Here is a 23025-nt window from a genome sequence, read left to right as displayed (position 1 = left end):
GCTTGTATATAATGGGCATTGATGCTATTAAATTTGGGTTGTGAAAGGTCAAAGGAGAGCTAGAGAGTGGTCATGTGTCATATCTTGTGTGGAATTGGACTTTAAATGCTAAAACAGTGAAAGATTTTACCTGTTAATTTCAAGGGTAGCGATGAATTTTATAACACAAATATTTTTTAAAATTATTATAAAATAGCAAAAGATTTTTATAATAATCTCGTAAAATTGTATGTAACACCATTTATTTATTTTGTTTATATTTTAAAAATAAATTTTGTAGTATTAATCTCAAAAGCCAGGAAAGTTATGTAACTTGTTGCAGTTTATCTTTTATCATTTAAAAATTTACAAAAATCTACAATGTCTTTTCAAATAAAACAAAAAACCATCACTACAATCCTCTATCGCTAGATCACAAGTGCATTGCTAATGAATTACAAGTCAGTGATAAAATAGTGGCTAGTAGTCAATGTCAGTAAGAAAGCAGAAAATATCAACTCTGGATTCAAGAGGAATGTAGACTACCTAGCCCTGGCTACAAGTTTGCATCAAGTGGCATATTGAATTCAGAACTCATGTGCAGATGGAGAGTTTGGTGCTGCTTATCATGCATTTTGTGTCATTTCTCCTATAATCCATAATGGATTATAGGAGAAGTGTTCTACCAATTAGTTGACTGCATGATGTTGATTCTTTTATAAAGGACATCAGCATTGTGTGTCATCATTTGTCAACTATTTTTTAATTTGCATCATATTATGTTTGAAAAAATTTAGGTATTGACTATACTATTACATGATTTACACATTCCTTTTTGAATTAATTTACAGTAAACATTGCTATGGAATTAATGCACCAAATGAACAATTTGTGCAATGCAGAAAGATCTTTTTCAGTGAACACTCTATATTGTGTGTACCCCCCAACACACAATATTAGTATTGTAATTATAGGATTTAACTGATATGTAAAATCTTATCTAGCTATATATATTTATAATCTTAAAAATAAAAAAAATTCATTACTTGAGCATGATACTTAAACATGGAGCTAACTGTTCAATTCTGTATTGAGTTAACTTCTGAAGAGATACTGGCCACATTGGTGATAATATAAGGCATACTCTAGCTGCAGCAATGCACGAAGTGGCAACAAGTGAAGGTGGAAATTGTAAAAATAAATGATCTGAAAAATTATGAAAAAATAATTTATTTTAAATTTACACTTAAAAATTAAAGACATTTAAAAATATGGTAATATGTTGCACTTATTTCACTGGATTTTTATTATTGAAAAATTTCTTCCCTTTTAAATATTCCACATTTTAAATGTATAAATAAAGTAATAGTGTATTTATACAGTTATGCTGAAAAGAGATTTGATAAACTGAATATATTTTATTCAGTATAAAAAAAAAAAAAAAAAAAAATTACCCCGAACTCTACACACTTATTACATTTCTCAAATTTTTTTAACCCCTGCAAAAAGAGTTCTGAGGCAGTCCTCCCCTGACGAGAGGAAAATCTTGTCCCTTTCAGGTGTTTCTTTAAAGCTAGAAAGAGATGATAATCCAAGGAGACAAGATCAAGTGAATAGGCTAGCCTGGGCTCTCAAACCTTTGTAGACTAAGACCAGTTTAAAATGAAAGTTTTTCACGATCTGTCCAACTAGTAAAGAAGGGCGATTAAAAATATGGCTTGTATTAAATAAAAATCTGAAAAAAATATATAATTATAATAGGAAATCAAAAAAAAAGGCTTCTTTCAAATAAAAACAAATTTAAAAATCAACAGCCAGTTGGATATATGGATATTAAGTTATTTCTCAGACACAAAATGAGAAGTATAATGTGTATGCTTGTTTTTTGTTTCTATCCATGCTGTCCTCACATCGTTATTCATTTTTAAAATGTACTGGAATTAATACTTGCAGTTTATATCTAGGTTTATTTTTAATTGCTATAATGAATGAAAATCCAATTCCACACACATGAGGTTATAAGAAGGAATAGTAGTTTCCAAGTGCAGTAAAAAGAGCTGGGTGTTTATTTTGCACTAATAACCGAAACTGCATTCATTTTCTTTTTTTCAGTCAAAATTCAATTTCAAAAAAAGGCATTTTCTGAGAGTTCAATTAATTCATCTGACATTGTTGAAATTCCAGTAGTATTCCAGTAGTAACATCACTGGGCACACTGTCATGGAGCCAGACATCTTTGTAACTTAACCAACTTCAGATTACAATAGCAGTCTCTGGTGACAGGCTGTTCTTTTAGTAAGTAATCAGCCAGAGGTTACATCTTGACTTTCTTTGGCAGTGGCGAATCCACATTTCAACTGATTTGTTTGGTTTATAGGTCATAGACCCAACATTCATCCAGGGTTACTAAAGAAGGAAAAAAAAAGTACAGTTTGGGTGATTAAAAATATAAGCCATATTTTTAATCACTCTTCTTTACAAGTTGGACAGGTCATGAAAAACTTTTATTTTCAAAACATTTATTAATTGTTGGAACATTAAAATCTGGTATTTACTTCTGTTTACTGACAGCTGCAAATCATTTTTAAAATTACATGGTTAACTCTTATTTTTAATAATATCCTAAATAAAAATTTCAAAAATAGTATTGTACTGTTCATATGATGAAAAGTTATAAAATGCAACACAGAAGAAAGTGCTGTGAAATACTCTGAAGGGATTTGGGTAAACCCTAGAATAATAAAATATTTTAAAATTTAAAAAATATGGCAAATGGTTTTAAGAATTTAAAAATGTTGTATTAGTAAGTTACATGAAATTAGATTCTCTCAAATATTTTTTAATTAAAATTTTATCAGAATTTTTCTGAACCTCAGAATTATCCTTCACACAGCAGGTGTTAATCTAATATTTTTAAATGTAATTTTCTTTGTTAAAGTTTTTTAAAAAGCATAAACACAATATTTAATAAACTAACATGATACCAACAGAAGTTCCAATAGTAAGAAAATTACTATTTTCATCAACCTCATAACAAAGCAAACAGGAGGAGAAGTCACAATAAAGTGTAAATGTGGAAACAAGCAAATTCATTACACACAAAAAATAAAATTATAGGATACAAGTTAAATTAAAATTTCATTTTTTACACAAATTAGAAGTACTGAAAATTTAGTTTCTACTTAAATATTAATAAACCGGAAAAAATTATGTAAAATTCAGAAAATTCGCTAAAGGGACAAATTTAATAAGTTAATACCTTTCTAATGGATTATAGGATCTGTTGAATTTTCCCTCCTTTTCAGCCATTGTTTTAAGGATTGGGGCAATAAATTATTTTTATATAATAAAAAACATGTTATTTTATATTTTAATAAATTTGAAAAACTAATATGTTTTTAGAACTGCTAAACTAAAATTTTTAATTAGAATTCTTAATCTTTAAAAAAATTATTGTAGTAATGATTCACTAAAAAGAATGTTTAAATTAAGAACAGGGAAAAACAGGGATTAATTTTTAAAAAATGATAAGAAAAATTTAAAAAAAAGTGTTTACTAATTTATAATAAACAAACAATCTGAAACAAATACCTGATATTGGGCAGTTGTTACCTGGATCGTCTAATACAGAGCTTTTTAGACGGCCCAGGAACAAAAGTGATATTTTCATTAAATAAAATACTGTAGATGTAATATGGTGATACAGGATATGGAAAAAATTAAAGATAAAAATGATTGTGGCAGAATAATTTATTCTATGGAACAGGGATTGCAGGGTATACTGTACATGGGGCCACAAGTTATAACTTGTCAGAAGGACACAGCTCAAAAAAGTTTAAGATTTACTGATCTAATATATCCAGACTTAAAAATAGTATTGTCCTCTTGACTATATACATCAATAAAAATATAGAAATACCATCATATATAGAATTATTTAATAAGCAAAGGCTTTTAAATAATAAAATTAAATCCATACCTTGTAAAGAAATATCCAAAAAATAATTAATGTGTCGTTCGAGTAATTGCTTCGCTGCATAAAATGATTTTATTTTTTGTCCAGAAACCAAATCTGTTGTAGACAGAGAAAATACACTATAATAATCTACAAAATGTGCTGCTGTTGGCATGAGTAAATCCCAATGAAAGAATTCCAGTAGCAATAACTCCATTCTTGTAAAATCACTAAGTTCATATGGAATATCTAAATATTTATTAAGTTCACTGGCCTTTGGGATCAAGTCATCTTTTTCTTCTAATTTAGCTATTTAAAAAATATATATATATATATTTTTCGAATGATATTACACTTTTACATTAATTAGTAGGATAATATTTGAATCAAGTTACTTAAAATTTAACTTTCACTGCCAGTAAAAATCATAATATAAAATTACAATACCTGCTACAAAAATGCAAACTAATGCTAGTAAATGCAACAATTTATGATTAATATTAGAGCCATCCAAGGAAAAATCGAAAAAATAAATTGCCACGTGCTTGACAGTCCGACAAACATTTGTCTTCTTGCAAACATCGGCTAGCCAATTTATTATGTGCCTTCGAAGAGGCAAATGTGGGGATCGTGCACGGTAAACGACTCGTTGCAGTTCCTTCTTTCGAAGATGGTCGTGTATTTCGGTAGCATATTCGGTCAACCACCACTGTTCAGTAACGCTCATTGAAACCAACTCAGATTTATCTAAAAAAATATTTTAAAATATTAACTAAATAATTCTAGCCTATATATATATATATAATTGAGACAAGTTGATAATAATGATAATAATAATAATAATAATAATAACTCTCCCATGGTCACCACCTGGTCGTGGTGGGAGAGCCCAGTAATTTTACTGATCCATAGGGCAATGCAGGCTGGAGCACAAGCTCCTGGTAGGGACACCCATGCCAGTAAGGTCTATGGGGAGAAATGAAGCTAAGAGTGACCACACCCACATTCTGTGGAGATATGTATCATGGTAGTAACCAGATCTAAATGTGATACCGGCTCGGACGTCGCCCGGGTTAACAAGGTCCGCGTTCGTGAGTTAGGCAGAGGCTCACGTTCGAAAAATAGGCCACAGTCTCCCTTGGTTACCGGTGGCGAAAGCAGCACCGGCCCAAGCATGGCTACTGCAATGCCCTCAACAGATGTGAGGAACCAACCCAGCCTTGGTGTTTCTGTGGCAATGCATCCACAGACCACAAAGGCTGGAAAACCACGCCAACGGATGAAATGGACAGTAGAAATGAATGAGTTTATCATCCGTACTTACTACACGATCACAAAACTCGAAACAAACATGACAGCATACAGACAACAACTACACCATAGATTCACACAACAGTATCCTCATCTCACTGTCACCGAACAAAGGGTTGTTGATCAAAAAAGAACAATTATACACAACAACCTTATTCCACAAACAACACTTGAACTTATCAAACAACAGGTTGCTGATCAAATACATCAACAGACAGAAACATCTAACATTAATGAAGATCATGTAACCTGTCAGGATAATCCAGCAACAAGCATTGATAATAACACACATACAACAATTACCACTAATGATACTACAGACACTTCCTCATCCATCACTGATAACATAGACATGGATTTAGTTAATACGCTCTCACTTATATTTCAGGAAACACTCACTAAATATACAGGCACAGATCCCACACAACGACCACGAATACCAAAAATCAACACATCAAAGGAAGTAGGAAAAACACTAAATTATGTAAACACTCACTTACTACCACACTACATTCATTCAATTTCTACACTCTCAGACATTCATACATTAGTTTATGCTGGGGCAGTCACAGTAGTGACACACCATGGACTGAAAGTACAATCACAGACAAATACACAGAAAACACAATTCTATCACAAACCTGCCTGGCAGAGAAGAATAGAAACACAAATAAATGACATTAGACAGCAATTAGGCAGGCTGACACAATACACTAAAAACAACATAACACCCAAATTAAGGAAACAGCTCAAAAACATTTTCAAGAAAATAAAAACACACACAAAACATGAACATCACAACACACACATTACAGAATACATTGATACACTAAAACAAAAACTTGCTGCCAAAGCACGTAGACTCAAACGATACAAAACATGTACACTACGAAAACAACAAAATAAATTATTTACAAACAATGAAAAACTCTTTTACAGACAAATTAATAACAAAGCAAACACTGATACACAGCACAGTGGCACACCAACAGAAGAAGAACTCACAACATATTGGTCTTCTCTTTGGTCCAGTGCTGTCACGCACAATGCTGAAGCAGGCTGGATCGAGGAGGAGAACAGAAACTTGCACAACATACCAACTATGCCCTGTGTTGAAATAAGCATACATGATTTCCAATACACTGTTAACAGAACACACAACTGGAAGACACCTGGTGTAGACAACATTCACAATTTCTGGTACAAAAAGTTTACATCACTGCACCAGGAACTAGCTAAACACCTAACACACATCATCATCAATCCACAAGACATGCCAAATTTTCTTACTCAGGGCATCACCTACATGAAACCTAAAAACAACAATACCACAGACCCCACACAATACAGACCAATTACATGTCTTCCAACACTCTACAAATTATTGACATCCTGTATTGCAAACAAAATATACAAACATGTTGAAGAACACGACATTCTAACAGAACAACAAAAAGGTTGCCATAGAAATCACAAGGGATGCAAAGAACAGTTACTCATAGATTCAGTCATTCTACGGCAAGCACACAAACAACACAGAAACATACACATGGCATATATAGACTACAGAAAAGCATTCGACAGTGTTCCACACAGTTGGCTGCTACATATTCTACACATGTACAAAATACATCCATCACTCATTACATTCTTTCAAAACGCTATGCAGCACTGGAGAACAACACTACATCTCAGGGTTCATAACACTTCCATACAAACAAACCAAATCTTTATTAGGCGAGGAATTTTTCAAGGAGATTCCTTGAGTCCTCTCTGGTTCTGCCTAGCCTTGAATCCATTATCCAACATGTTAAACAACACACAATATGGCTACAATATCAGGCATGAAAAAACAACACAGTATACACTGTCACATCTCATGTACATGGATGACATAAAACTTTATGCATCCACACAAAAACAACTTCATCAACTCCTACAAATCACACATTCATACACCAAGGACATACAAATGGAATTTGGCCTAGATAAATGCAAAACACTTCACATAGAAAAAGGAATCCTGAAGAAAGAAGATTTTGCACTTGGAAATGGAGACGTTATTGAATCCATGGAAGAGGGCGAGTTCTACAAGTATTTAGGATTCCAACAGGCCAAACTAACAGAACATGCACAAATAAAGCAAAGATTAATTAAAGAATACCAAAGTAGGTTAAATGCTATTCTCAGAACACAGTTAAATGCAAAACACACAGTTAAAGCAATAAACACATATGTCATCCCAGTACTCACATATTCTTTTGGAATTATACATTGGACTCACACAGATCTTGAGCAACTCCAAAGGAAAACAAGAACTACACTTACTAAGCATAAACAACATCATCCTAAATCCGCCACAGAAAGATTAACCCTTCCACGTAAAGATGGCGGACGTGGCCTGATTGACATAGTTAACCTTCACTACAAACAAATACAGTCACTGCGAGAGTTTTTCTACAAAAAACAAGAAACATCACAATTACATAAAGCAGTAACTCTAGCAGACTCGAATAACACACCATTAAACTTACACTCACATCATATGGACACAACACAACATATAAAAAGCATAGACACCATTAAGCAATCGTGGGCTCGAAAGGCACTCCATGGCAGGCATCCTTATGATCTGGCCCAGGATTTTGTTGACAAAACTGCATCAAACAGCTGGTTAGCTCGGGGTTGCCTCTTTGGGGAGACGGAAGGATTCATGATTGCCATACAGGATCAGGTCATAAATACTAAAAAGTACAGAAAACACATACTCAAAGATGCAACACTCACAAATGACACATGCAGAAAATGGTCACAGTCATGCCAGAAACTATACAACACATCACCTCTGGATGCAAGCTCTTGGCACAGACAGATTATTTACACAGACATAACCAAGTAGCAAATATAATACACCAAGAGCTTGCAAGGAAACACAAATTAGTAGACATCCACGAACCATATTACAAATACATTCCACAGACAGTATTGGAAAACAACACACACAAAATGTACTACGACAGAGCCATAATCACAGATAAAACAATTTACCACAACAGACCAGACATCACACTCATTGACAAACACAATAAAATCACATACATTATAGACATATCCATTCCAAACACTCACAATATACAAAACGCATGCACTGAAAAAATTAGCAAGTACACAGAACTTGCCCAGGAAATAAGGCATCTGTGGAGGATGGATAGGGTGCTTATTGTATCTGTTGTTCTCTCCTCTACAGGTGTCATACCACTCACACTACACAAAAGCCTGGGCACATTAGAATTGAATAGAAACACATACATCACACTACAGAAGGCCACTATATTGAATACATGTCACATTGTGAGAAAATTCTTGAATACAGACACACACACTGATACACTTCTTTAATTTCTGTTTTGGTTACTATGCCTTGACTTTGGTCCGGCATAGTACACAGCCACCGGTGTTAACCGAGTATATCTCACTTAACCCAACACAACGAATAGGAGTTGAAAGTTGAGAATTTGGTACACAGTTAAGGTATGTCACTAGAACGCACACTAAGAAGGGATTTTTCGAAATTCCTCTCCACAGGGGGGGGCAGGATTAAGGCTTCTATATACATTATCGAGATGTGTCCATACGGTTAGAAATTGAAGGTTGAAATTTGGTACACAGGGTACGTCACGAGAACGCACGCTAAGAAGGGATTTTTCGAAATTCCTCCCCACAGGGGAGAGGGACAGGATTAAATCTTAACACTTCCATTGTTGGTGGAAGTGTTAAGTAACAATGTAAGTGTCAACAATGGAAGAGTCAACAATGGAAGCATTACGTAACAATAGAAATGTTAAGAGCACAAATGGTTAGGAGTTGAAAGTTGAAATTTGGTATATAGTTAGGGTATGTCACGAGAACGCACACTAAGAAGGGATTTTTTGAAATACCTTCCAACGGGGGAGAGAGACAGGATTAAGGCTTAACACTTCCATCAAGAATGGAAGTGTCAACAATGAAAGTGTTACGTAACAATGGAATTGTTAAGAGAAAGCGACGTGCGAGACGCAGTTGCAGTTTTTTCATTTTTGCAGGAAATCGAACATATTTTTAGACCCATCTAAAAATTCTGTAATTAATCTGGAAACAGGGGTGATCCAATTCTTGCATTCTGTGAAAATGGGTAAGGTTGACTGTAACGTAATGATCTTAATTTTCACTAAAACGGTTAGGAGTTGAAAGTTGAAATTTGGTACACAGATAAGGTACCAAATTTAAGTAGCAAAGTGTTAAGTAACGATGATAGTGTGAAGTAACAATGGAGAACAAGAGAAAGTGACGTGCAAGATTTATGGGCTCTGGAAAAAAAAAAGAAAAAAGAAAAAGAGTAATATGTTAGAACACATTCGATTTTCAAATTTAAATGGATTAGTTCAGTTTTTCTCAACCTTTCTTCTTTAGAACGATATAACCAGAACACGTCGTGAAAATCGAACAGTATTAGAACATTCGATTTTCAAATTTGATTTTTCTTTAGAAATACTTAGTTTGTTGATGAAATTACTCTTTTTCTTCTGTGACTATAATATAATAATCTTAATCTTTGCTATCGTTACTTTCGCCCGAGCAACACCGGGCCTACCTGCTAGTAAATCAATATTTTAAAAAATATTAAAATTTTAAAAATTTCCATATTTCATCAAATCAAAAAATGTTTGAAATAAAAGATAACCAAGTTTATTCTAAAATTCACACACTTGAGACTAGAATACATAAACTTTCCCAGAATGTTTCTTATGAACTTTTAAAACACAAACCGTTAACAAATGAAAATTTGAGAAAAGGGGCATCCAAATTTTCTCAAATGGCTTTAAATCTAAATACTAAATACTAAAAATATTCAGAATACTAAAAATATTACTGTAAGAAAGATTACAAAAAGCATGCTAAAATCAAGAAATACAAGGACACATTATAAACACTGAAGGAAAACATCTAACTATTATAATTTTGTGTGGAAAACCTATGTCAGCATATACTCCACAGAAAAATTTGAACAGAAATAAAACCTCACAAACTGCACCATTGTTTACACTAGTGCTTCTCAAACTATGTTTATGGATCAGTTTTCTTTCACTCAAATCCTTTTCAGGCCAGTTTTTTTGTGAAATTAAATAAAAATTATAAAACAGAGAACAGAGTTCAAATGCATTTCTTTTTTTTAAAATTTAGATTGAATTAGTACAAAAAATATAACAAAATGTAGTTCTAATCATTTTAAAAGATGAGTTTGCAGTCCCTTTGAGTAATTTCCTGGGCTGATTTTGTTAGCCAGTTTATCCCTGACACTAAATAAAAATAATAATGAAAACAGAAATGTTTTTTAAAAAATTTTAAGACATTTTAAAAATTAGATAATGTTACTTATGGTTCCAATATGGCGGCTTGTCTGATTTCAGCAAATAGAGGAAGAGAAACAGTGGGAACGCGCGTTCTAACCTATTCTAATAATTTTGTTAGTAATAATTATGGTAATTTATTAGAATAGGTTAGGTTAGGTTAGAATGTGCGTCCCCACTGTTTCCCTTCCTCTATTTGCTGGAATCGGATAAGCCACCACCTTGGAACCGTAGGTAACATTAACCTTAAAATCTTATTAATGAAAAATATATATTTATGAAGTAAACTATTGTTACAGTTACTGCACCATCAGTCTGAGCAGCACTGCTTTACACCACACATTTGGAGTGATTATTGAAAGCATGGCACTTACCAATATGTAATTTAAAAAGATAACCAATGTTATAAATGTTTCAAAAGAAGAAAAAAAATCATCTATGTAAAATAAAGAAATAATTCATAAATACCATATTTACTTGAATATAAGATGAATTCGCATATAGGACGAGGTGTGACTTTAAATCTAATTTTCTTTATTTTGATCTTTATTAATACAATTCTAATTTTATTTCATTTAATCACAAATAGAATATCAAATGAACGTAAATGCACACATTGCCCTGCAAAAATTACTAGCATTTTAAATTTTAAGGAAAAAATCTTGTAAAATTGACAACAATTTGTTCACGTAAAGCTGGACAATCGGGAACCTTTTTTGCCAATTCTTAACAATCGAATCCACTCTCCGTCAGTGGCGGGGCAAGACCTAAATTTGATGTGGGCAAGGTATATTTCACGAGGCCCTCTGGTGGCACAAGAAGACAATTTTATTAAATAACAAGCAGTTGAAACTGCATTTTTATGAATAAAAATTTGACAAATTATATTTTTGACTAACATTAAAGAAAAATTAAAAAAAAACAATTAAAGAAACAGAAATTTCCTGCTTTTAGCCTTTAAACTGGACTCTTTAATAACTGTATCGCAATTCAGCTTAGATGCTATATAGATAAAACTGCCAAAGCTGAAAGTCTTTCCTGACCCATTGTATTTCTTAAATAATTTTTTATTAGTTTTAATTTTGAAAAGCTCATTTCAGTGTAGGCAGTACTTACCAGTATTGTTAACAAAATTCAAACGACAATGTAAATGTTTGGGTAAATTTCTTTCAAGTTATTTTCTGTTATGTATTGGAGAAGCTGTTGTTTCACATCTTTAATGAAGTTGGGTAAATTTGGGATCATTGTTTGTAATTCTTCATATAATTTGTAAGGTTGGAAGTGACTGCTCTCACCCATTCACAGGACTGAGTGTGAATCTTGACAGTTTTTTAATATTTGCTATTTTGGAATATTTTTTAACTTGCTTAGATCAGAGAAAACCAAAAAATTTTCAAAATGTTGATTTAAAGACATAAATCTTGAATCCATATTGCTTATTATAGAATCAATGTTTCACACCGGCTTTTGGGAAACTGTGTAAGTTGATCGCTGCCTTCATAATCGAACATCTTTTTCTTTTTGGCTACCCTTTCATTTTTAAAGCTTTTTGGTAGTTCATAACTGCTATTCTCAATAAATTGACAAGCATCAGCCAAGCATTTTTCGAATCCAGAGTGAAAGTAACGTAAACAAACAGAATGGAAAATCTCCAGCTCTGGCTGGCAGGGATTCCCCGCGATAGCAACGCAACACCAGCAAATGTTGCTAGACTAAATAAAAACAAATTTGGTATGTCAATATATTTATCGTTTTATGACGAGTAAAATTTTTTTGATGTGTTCACGACTTTTAAATAATGCATAAACCTTCGAGGCGCAAGGCCCCTCGGACTGCAAGGCCGTAAGCGGTGGCCTACATCACCCACACCTTACACCACCTCTGCTCTCTGTCAATTACACTTGAGTTTCTCCAAAATCTAATTTCTGAAAAATCATCTGTTTTCATGTGGAATGGATTAAAAAACTTATATTGTGCTCCCATGTGGTTTTGGAATTTCAATCTGGAATTCAATTCAAAAGCTTCGCTTTTCCTATTGCTATTCATCTTTAGTCCTGACAATATACAAGAACGATTTGAACGACCCAAATATAATACTTATGTTTTTAAATACAAGAGGGTAAGCATCCAGTAGGAATTTGAAGCTGAGATAAATGAATAAAAACCTCATCTTATATGCAAGTAAATAAGATATATTTTTTTAAAAAGTGTAACATACAGTATTTAAGACAAAATACAAAATCATATTATTGAAAATGAATGTCCCTTTGCAATGGTATCCATTATTATGGTAAAAAAGATTAGTGTATTTTAGCACACTTTTTGTAGTGCTATAAGTGAAAAATACTGGCCTGGAAAGGATTGGAATGAAAGAAAACTGGTCCATGAACATAGTTTCAAGAAGCACTAGTGTAAGAAAGATTACAAAAAGTATGCTGAAATAAAAATTTTTCATATTTAAAGTCACTGATAGGTGGCATTGGGGTTATGCAACTGGGTCTGAACCTGTTCCATTATTGGAGAATTGTATCATAACATGTTAATGACTTCTTGATCCCAGAGCTTCAACAAAGCCTTCAAGATACCATATACATGAAAGATGGTACACCATCCCACATCCCTCGCTCTGTTCAACATGTTAAGGAAGACTTATGGATGAATGGGTGATCGGTCGTTATTTCCCAACAACATGGCCTCCGTGTTTATCTGCTTTTATCCCATACGATTTCTAGTTATGGGATTCTGAAAGACTAGGTCTATTGTGAAAGATGTGCATTTGTATCAGATCTAAAGGAAGAGTTTGTCATATTAAAATGGACTCATTGCATTCAGCAATGGAAAACATGCTTTTACAAATGGAGCATGTATTGAATATTTGTAACCGATTTGCATAGCCCCTGCACAATCTATCGATGACTTTTGTACGAACATTTTTTATTTAATAAATGGCAAGTGCATCGTCTAAAGCAGGGGTGGCCAACAAGTCGATCGCCAAGCCAATTTTGGTCGATCGCTAGCGATGTCTTGACTTAATGTATTATATTTGTAACCGAACGCAACTGTATGCATGCAGTTATGACTCGACTCATAAGCAGTGAGTGCACTTCGTACTGAAACAGTGTATAAACATAGTATGTATTTCACACTTCCCCCTCCCCATTTAGACTATGCCTATGACAACAAGTCGATCGCGACACATTTTTACGATAAAAAGTAGATCTTATGTGCACAAAAGTTGGCCACCCCTGGTCTAAAGTACCTGTTGTCCAAAGGTTTCATTTTCAGCAATACAACCCTCTCCAGAGCCCAGCCCTCCAAATTGGGAAAGTTTAATTTCAACAACCCTGTATATAAGCATGTATACAAAATTTTTTTCCTACAAAGAAAATTTCTCAGAATTCCAAATTTATAATTCAAGTGATTCTTTTGGAGTTTTCCAAGCTCTTATCCAGACCTAATAAGAAATCAGATCAAAAGGATTATCAAATCACTGTCCATTTAAGTCAGCTGGGCAAGCTGGAAAAATGATATTTGGAGCTGATACTTTGGCTTCCATTATTTGGCTTTGTTATATTTACCATGTCTGCCTGGCATTCACTTAGCATTTTTCATTATTAAGTCCAGCAATAAATCTTATTCTGAAGTCAAAGCTTTTAGACTATTAGCCTAATGTAGTGTTTCTCAAACTTGCTGAAGTGACCCAATATATTTGTAATGATTCCACAACAAGTATTTATAATATAATTTTTAAAATTTTAAAAAACCCAGTAAACTGGAGTCACTGTTTATTATATAATGAAATGAATTTATGCATTATTGGTAACTTCTACATGAAAAACAAAACATTAAGTATACTTATAATCAAGACAATTTTGATTTGTAACAAATTTCAGTAATAAAAACTGAAATTGAAGTTAACTATTAAAGAATGTAAGACTGACAATTGTAAATAAAACACAGGAGTGTATGTCACTGAAAAATATTACAGGCTTTTTTTTTTTATAAACTTTATGAACACTTTTAAAGTATGTATTTCAGACAATTAATAATTATTAATTTATCAAATTGATAAGCATTACATATTTAGAATATATTAATAATTCTCAAAATTAAGTTTGCACCCAAGTCAGACTTAAAAGAAACTAATTTGGTTTGTACAGTAGTTGTCTATAAAACATAATAGAAAAAACTTCCATACTACTAGTTGCTATTTGGTCTAATCCAATAACACAAATGAAGCTAGGCAAATCAAGGAGGAAGAATAAAAATGTGTATAAAACACACCAATTATACCACATTGATAAAATGTATACATCTAAAGTGCAACAAAAAACACTTTGAAGACAGAATACAACATTCAAAATGTAACACGATTTGCATATATTCTCTATATATTTTTGGTAGCATCAGCCAAGCATTTTTCGAATGTTTACGATCAATGATTACGTTAGTCAATGATTACGTATGTTTACATTCCTGTACAAGAACTAGCACAGATTTTACACAGATTACATCTTCTTACCAAATTTTACACAGAATCCATAGACATGCCAAATTCCTTATATAGCACTTCACATACATAAGTTACTACACAATACAGACCAATTACATGTCTTCAGATACCACAGAATACCCCTTACACAAAAAGCCAGAAACATTTTGTAATAAGATGATTTGTTAAGTTCTAAAGTACTGAACATACTAAGCATGTCAGTCAAGAATTTTTAAGAACATTGATACATGTGCCAGTAGTGCAAAGAAACAATATACATATATAAATCACCTTTTTATGTAGATGTCATGATCTTGGTTCAATTTGGCACTAGGAATCAGTTTCAACCAATAGGACATAATCCTCTAACATAATAAAATATGTATTAACAATAATTATAAATGCTAAAACAAATTATGAACAATTTAAAAATAGAAAAACAGCTTAAATGCTGGTATCTAATGACACGAGTTCAAGAGTTGATCAACTATTACTGGCTATAGAAAAATCAATGAAAAAATTATATAAAATTTTCTTATATCAGAACATAACTCCATTCATTGCATTTTTTTCTGCATTTTCTTATATACAATTATACCTTAATTTACAAACTTCTTAATAGTAATTCATAAAGTACAAATTAGTTCAAAAAGGTGAGGCCATTCCTTCTGTACATCTGCAATACCATAGAAACAAAAAACAGAATCTTTAACTTTTTTTAGCTTTTGATAGTTTTTTTAAAAAAAAGAAAAAAAAGAATGAACTTAACATTTCTGAATTCTTGAATTTTAAACAATTTACTTTCTAATTACCTTATTTTCCAAATTCTTAAGTTTTATGTTTTTGTATGCATTATGATTTAATACATATAAATTGAACAGTGAATTTTATATCCTTACTCTTACTTGTATATGAGTAAGGACATTTAAAAATTTGATATATTAATATCAAATTTTTAAAAAGACACCATTCTTTGTTCCAATCACTGTCAGGGAGCAATTCTTTTATATAAAAAAGGTATATATAAAAATACAAGAATTCAATTGAGCTGCTTAGAAAAATAGAATAATATCTCCAAAGTATATTCTTATAATGTAGTTCGAACATTCTTAACCAGGGCTAGATTAAGCTAGTGTATAACATGTTATAGAGAGAGACTTGAAATATTTATGTATTATTTATAAAAATTTATCACATCCATGCTACTCTTTCACATACAACCACATTTAGATATACAGTATAGTTATATACTTAACTTAGTTACATTTGAATTAAATTATTTGTATCATGTTGGTAATGATGTCTGTAATAATTTATGTACCACATAGCATGCAGCTTCCTGACAACTAAACAACAGAATAGCCAAATTGAAAGAATATTTCACCAGAAATCCAGTGGCAGCTCATAGTATCTAATATGGGGTTGCTGCCATAGGAGAGCTTACAGAATGAAACACTAATAAATAGAATTAATATTTTTATCAAAATTAAATCAAAACCAGCACCAATCAAGTTAGGATTGCATGGTACAGGTTCTCATGAGACAGCACCCCCATATTAGATGTCAGAAGCCACCATTGTAGACACCTTAAAAGCTTTTGTGCCGGGCTGTAACATATGCTACTTTACTAATAGGTTACTCCAGAAATGTTCTTGACTATAATGTCATTTGTAATCAAGTGTAAGCTCAATGATAACTTGCAGTTGTGGGGAAACTGATTTTTGCCACCCTTGCTTCCAAAACAGCTACCAATTGAGAGGACTGACTTTTATATGAACTATTTTTAAACAACTTTAAAGTCCATGTATAGGACATTGTATTCAGCTTATTAATTTTTCTTATTTAATTCCTTTCCTCTCCTTTTGAACATTTTTAACTGACTTTTTGCCACCTCTTTCATTCTGGTGCTTCAGACTGTTCCTAACCATTGAGCCAGCCATTTGTAATATCAGTAGTAGATCAAGAAGCAAATTTCAGAGGGGACAATTTTTAATTCACATAATAAAACAAACTTTGAAGTTCACTAATTAGTGCAGTTTTAGTAAACTAAAACTACAAATATATGATGACAAACTAAAACTAGTATTCAGGAATGTACTAAAACAGTGTTGATTCAGAAGAGCTTAACAGAGCAAGTGAAGAAGCTCCTGATTTCAATATCGCAGAAGACAACAATATGTAACTTACTTTAACTTGCAATAAATACTGACCATTTCTACCAACATAAGTTTGTCTAGAGTCATCTATTTAAAACAAAAATCCACAGGCAAGCACATAAAAATTAAGGTGTCTTAGATTCGACGGCATATTACATTCAAGCAAATACGATAAATAAATTTGACATTGAAATTTAATTAAATTTTCTATGGTAGCTGTATTATATGTTGATCTAGTAATAGTCTCTTTAATCCAAAAAATTAACGAATTGGCATGTACAATACTATAAAAATAAATTTAATATAAAATATAAAAAAGATACTAATTACAAAACTTTTCCTTACATTACTAAAAATATATATGATAATTGTTCTAAATTCCTTAAAAAGGATAATATAGTTTTGGCCCCATCTTTGACCAATAAAATATCACAGCAAATACATAAGGCAACAAACCAAAGTAATATTAATAAATGGGAAAAAACAGGATTAGTTTACAAAATTAATTGTAATTGCCAATATCCGAAATACTACATAGGTGAAACTGGGCGGACGTTGGAATCACGTACTAAGAAACACAAAGCAGCAATACGGTTAAAATATGATGCCTCCCCATGGTTTACCCACATAAATAGCAAGTGCCAAATAGACAGGAATAATGCCAAAATTTTACACCATGAAAAAAATATCTATAAATGTAAATTTAAAGAGCATGTAGAAATAATAAAATATAATAGTAGTAATAATAATAATTTAGTAAATATATGAAATGGAATACAGATTGACCAACAATAGTATAACCTGATAGAGGGCGCAACATGCCAGTAATTTATATTAATAGAATCGTATTGTCGTGGACGGGAGAAAACTGTACCAAAAGGGATTATTTCAAATGTGTATAACATATGTAGCGATTTTTAAAGAAATGTGTAAGGTTTTAGAACATTTTTATGGAAGGCCTGTACATATGTATACAGTCAAACCTGTTTTTATGCGCTCTTTTTATGTGCGATTTTTATTTGTGCGATTTTTTTAATGCGAATTTTTAATTTGTGCGGTATAGTTGGCGACTAGTCTCGTGCGATTCGTCATGTCTTACGTTGACTTATTATAGCTAAATAAACTTATTATAGCATAAATGCACTTATTATAGTAATATTATTGCATGAATATGCGAAAAATGAAATAATTTACTTTTTAAGTCAACAAAACACCACCTGGACAAAAATATGTAAAACAGACGATAGACCAGACGATGCAGTCAAGTGCTGACATCTGTTGTCAATAAATTCTATTTCGTACGGTTTTGAGTTATTTTCTATGTGAGACTTTTTTTATGCGGTCCCTGTTGACCGCATAAAAAAATTATTTTTTTAATTGTGTTGCGAAAACTATTATTTACAGCCATTCGTGAAGTTTCGTGAGATTTTTTTTAATGCGTTTTTTTTAATGCGGTCCCTATCCCCCGCATAAAAACAGGTTTGACTGTAATTGATTGTTTAAAACTTTTGAAATTTATATTAAAAATAGGCTAGAACGTTAATTAGATGTTATACTTTTGTAATTATTTGTGTAGTATTGCTGTAGTGCATTGTTGCAATAGAAAAAACCGTATTTTTTAAGGCAATGTGAACGGAACTTTAAAGTACTGTATAGGTGTAAAAGGAGTGTGTGAAGAACTTAAGGTATTGAAAAAATGGTTTTTTAAAGTGTTTCTTGTTTTTTCTTCTCGCATTAGTTTTTGTTACATATACAAATTTTGTTTTATAGCACTGAAGGTGGGTCAGAGAAAATAATACTGATCCAAAATGCATTTGTAAAAAGGCAATAAAGGAGTTTGAACCTGTTAAGCTGTGAGGCAGTCTACTGTCAATTTTTCGGATTAAAGAGACTATTACTAGAACAACATTGAAAATTTAACTTTTCATTTGTCTGTGTAACATCAGATTGTTGTTTTGCATACTTCTTTCTCCCTTCGAAAGAGTATTTGAGATGCCTTATTGGACACTCAAAATTTTTGACCAACTTATTACAAGTCAATTATGTCTGCAAGTTTAAGCACGCATATGACGAGTTGACTTATAATAATAGTAAAAAAAAAAGTCAGTGTTTAATAATGCATCTCAAACAAACTTTTATGGAGGAAAAAGAAAGTGTGCAAAAGAATCCAACACTTAAAAGACTTATCTAAGAACTCTCATCATGCATGCCAAATACTATATTCTTATTAGTTTCAAAAATACCAGTTTTTTTAACGTCAATAATAATGCAAATACAATTCAAATGTTTTCGATGCGTTATTCACATCAAAAGACATTTATATTATATTTATACAGACGAGACAAAACAATTTAAAACAACATGTAGATGTCACTATGATAATTTTCACGCCAAATACAGTCAAACCTGTTTTTATGCGGGGGATAGGGACCGCATTAAAAAAGACGCATTAAAAAAAATCGCACGAAACTTCACGAATGGCTGTAAAAAATAGTTTTCGCAACACAATTTAAAAAATATTTTTTTTTATGCGGTCAACAGGGACCGCATAAAAAAAGTCTCACATAGAAAATAACTCAAAACCGTACGAAATAGAATTTATTGACAACAGATGTCAGCACTTGACTGCATCGTCTGGTCTATCGTCTGTTTTACATATTTTTGTCCAGGTGGTGTTTTGTTGACTTAAAAAGTAAATTATTTCATTTTTCGCATATTCATGCAATAATATTACTATAATAAGTGCATTTATGCTATAATAAGTTTATTTAGCTATAATAAGTCAACGTGAGACATGACGAATCGCACGAGACTAGTCGCCAACTATACCGCACAAATTAAAAAAATCGCACAAAAAAAACCGCATAATTAAAAATGCATTAAAAAAATCGCACAAATAAAAATCGCACATAAAAAGAGTGCATAAAAACAGGTTTGACTGTACTGTATAAATGATGCAAAAAACACACTGAGTTCAGCATTATATACACATTTGCCAAATGTGTATATAACGCTGAACTCAGTGTTTTTTTCGCATTGTTTAACACTTATGTATTAACACAAAAACCAATTTAAAAAGCCATCAAAGAATTTAACATTGCAACAACAAACAAAGCACCAAAATCCACCATAAAATTTGCTCGTACGCTTTAAGAACAAAGCATATAATTTACACATCAAAATTTGACAAAAATACACAGTCGCGCACGCTTTATTTTTAAATTTTCCCCGACGTGGCCGTCACCAGATCACGGTATCAAATGGTACGGACACCAGACATTCGAGAACATCACCACACAACTCAACACACATAAAATACAGTCGGAAACTTTGCGCATCACAGTCACGTCACCGAACAAATTTCTTCTCGTCGGGATAAACACAAACACCATCTCACTACTTATAAATACTCCTCTTATTTGTATTTCTCCAAAGGAGAAATAAAATTTGTTTAATGTGGCCATAACTTTTGATTAGTTCACATTACCATTCAGTTATAGAAAGGAGGCAAATTCGAAAAGTTTGCAATGCAAGACTATTCTTAAGTTCGGGAACACAATAACTTAGTGCGTCCTACACATCAACAATAGGCAATGACCTACACCAAGAAAGTCGACCATTATTTGGATATTAACAACAAATGAACGACAGTTTACACTTGTCGTTCACTTTTAAATTATCCAGACTTTAAAAAAATAAAATAAATTTAAGAATTGGAAATGAATTTAACAGCATTTACAATTAATTAAGAAACGATAAAGAGAAAAATCAAATAATAAGCGGCACGACTTTACTCACTGTTATTTGCGGCTGGAACCAACCTCGGCAAAAGCCATGGGCAAATTTATTTACAAAACACGTGTTTTGATTGTAGCGCCACATTTTAAACTTTCTTTTTATTTTTATTTATTTAGTCTTTTCATTTTCGATTTCGAAATTTGCATTTTATTCTCGTGTATAAAAATAATCATTAAATTTGTATATTAATTAAAGTATTATTTAATTATGGCGTTTAATTTGTATTTTTAAACATTTAATCGTCTTATATTTTAAAATTTATTTTTTTTGTGTTTATAACAATAAACATAATGCTCATTAATTTGATATTCATATTCATTATTTATTTTCGTACGGTTAAATATTAAACCAAGAATTTATTATTCTATTTACATGCAGGATCGACGACTTTTTTCAAAACTCTTTTCCCTTTCAACACTTTTCAACACTAGGAATGCAGTGGCCGGATGGCCGAGCGGTAAAGGTGGCAGCCTACCGCTCTGGGGAACCCGGGATCGAATCCGAACGGGTCGAATAATCCCCAGGAATTTTTCGGGGGGTGGTCCGTTCGGATATGTCGGGCCCCGTCCCTCACCACCCGGTCGCCCCATTGTGGGCCTGGCCGAACCCATAATGGGCCTACTAAAAGAGGCCCTCTTAGTGCCCACAGGGCGGAAAGAGTTAAAAAAAAAAAAAAAAAAAAACACTAGGAATGCCTTTTTATCGAGTTCATTATGGGTTGGGCCGGGTGGCGAGATACGGGCCCGACGTATCCGGATGGGAAAAGTTTCGTTAATGGATATAAAACTTTTTAAATAAAATTTCTGCCCGGTGGGCACTAGGAGGGCCTTTTGAATTATACCCGTCCTAAGTTCGGCCTGGCTTACAAACCCGGACGGGACCGACGAGACCACCTCCGAAATATATGAAAAAAAAAATATATCCTTTGTAACTTTAAAATTTTCACAGTTAACTTACTTACAACGCCCATGTCGATATATCTACGAAAAATAGATTCGGTTGTTTCGCGAATATTAAAACACATCCTCCGAGGGACAAATTGGCATTCCTTCGCTTTAAAACAGAAATCAACAAACGTTAATAAAGTATGATTTTTGCTTCGAAACAAACGATAATTTTCTAATAATTCCAGCAATATAATAAACAATACGACGAAACAGGTCGGATTAACCCACTTTGGGGCTCTAGATATTTTCTTACCGGGCCTCCTCCCTCTCTCACAAGAAGAAACATAAGAACACATTTTCTTTAGATTTTATAATTCTCAATAACCATATAAAAAGCCATAACCATATACATTTTTGTTTATTATATACAGTTGTTCAACAGAAAAGTAAGCTATCTTATTTACAAATCTTTTCAAAATAGACAGTTTCAAGGGGTTCTTCAAGGAACCAGGCCCTAGACATTTGTCTCATTTGTCTATGCGATGATCCTGCCTTGCGACGAAAACACTCACTTAAAGCACCGGCATGAAATAAATGGTCGCAATCGATGAGAACGGGAGCATGGACGACGGTGCGACAGTTAAAATTTATAATTTTCTATGATACCGAAGTGCTTTTTGCTTTTAATACTTCTAATGGCATGTAATTTCCTTTAGAATAACTGAGCAAATCAAAATGCATTTAATGTTTTATATACAGCTTTAAATTGTCTCCATTGGGATTACGGTTGCATCCTTCTCGCATTTGTATCGTTTCAAAAAATGTTTTTAAGTGATCTCGACTTAGTTTATAAAAAGTAAAAAAATGTAAAGCTCCACCATCATTCTTAACGTATTTATCAAACAATACTTTTAAATTTCTAATACAGATTATAAATCCCAATAATACCGTTTTTCTGTTTGAATAAATAACTCTCCCCAGTGTGATCAAATTTCAAATTTTGTATATACGTTTCGAGCTCTTGGTGAGCGGCAATCGTCTCTTCGTAATTGTCTTTGTA

At 32.4% G+C, this 23025-nt stretch overlaps 1 protein-coding gene across 2 annotated transcripts in view; it reads right to left on the bottom strand.

The window, feature by feature from the left end:
- Positions 1 to 21242, bottom strand: part of CycJ (Cyclin J) — a 29866-nt gene extending 8624 nt beyond the window's left edge. The window contains exons 1-4 of one of the 2 annotated variants that reach the window (XM_067267603.1): positions 21079 to 21242; positions 4382 to 4681; positions 3959 to 4243; positions 1026 to 1185 (exon numbers count right to left, since the gene is read on the bottom strand). In XM_067267603.1, coding sequence (XP_067123704.1) covers positions 1026 to 1185; positions 3959 to 4243; positions 4382 to 4661 — 725 coding nt within the window. In that variant the 5' untranslated portion in view covers positions 4662 to 4681; positions 21079 to 21242. Of the gene's footprint in view, positions 1 to 1025; positions 1186 to 3958; positions 4244 to 4381; positions 4682 to 7573; positions 7638 to 21078 lie in introns of those variants that run through there. The other variant, XM_067267602.1, reaches the window with a different exon arrangement.
- Between the last annotated feature and the right edge of the window lie 1783 nt (positions 21243 to 23025).

Source organism: Centruroides vittatus, unplaced genomic scaffold, assembly GCF_030686945.1.
Source record: "Centruroides vittatus isolate TY-2023 unplaced genomic scaffold, ASM3068694v2 contig_3067, whole genome shotgun sequence".
NCBI lineage: Eukaryota > Metazoa > Arthropoda > Arachnida > Scorpiones > Buthidae > Centruroides > Centruroides vittatus.
Note: the sequence above shows the minus strand (reverse complement) of the source record. Positions and strands in the feature narration are given on the sequence as shown.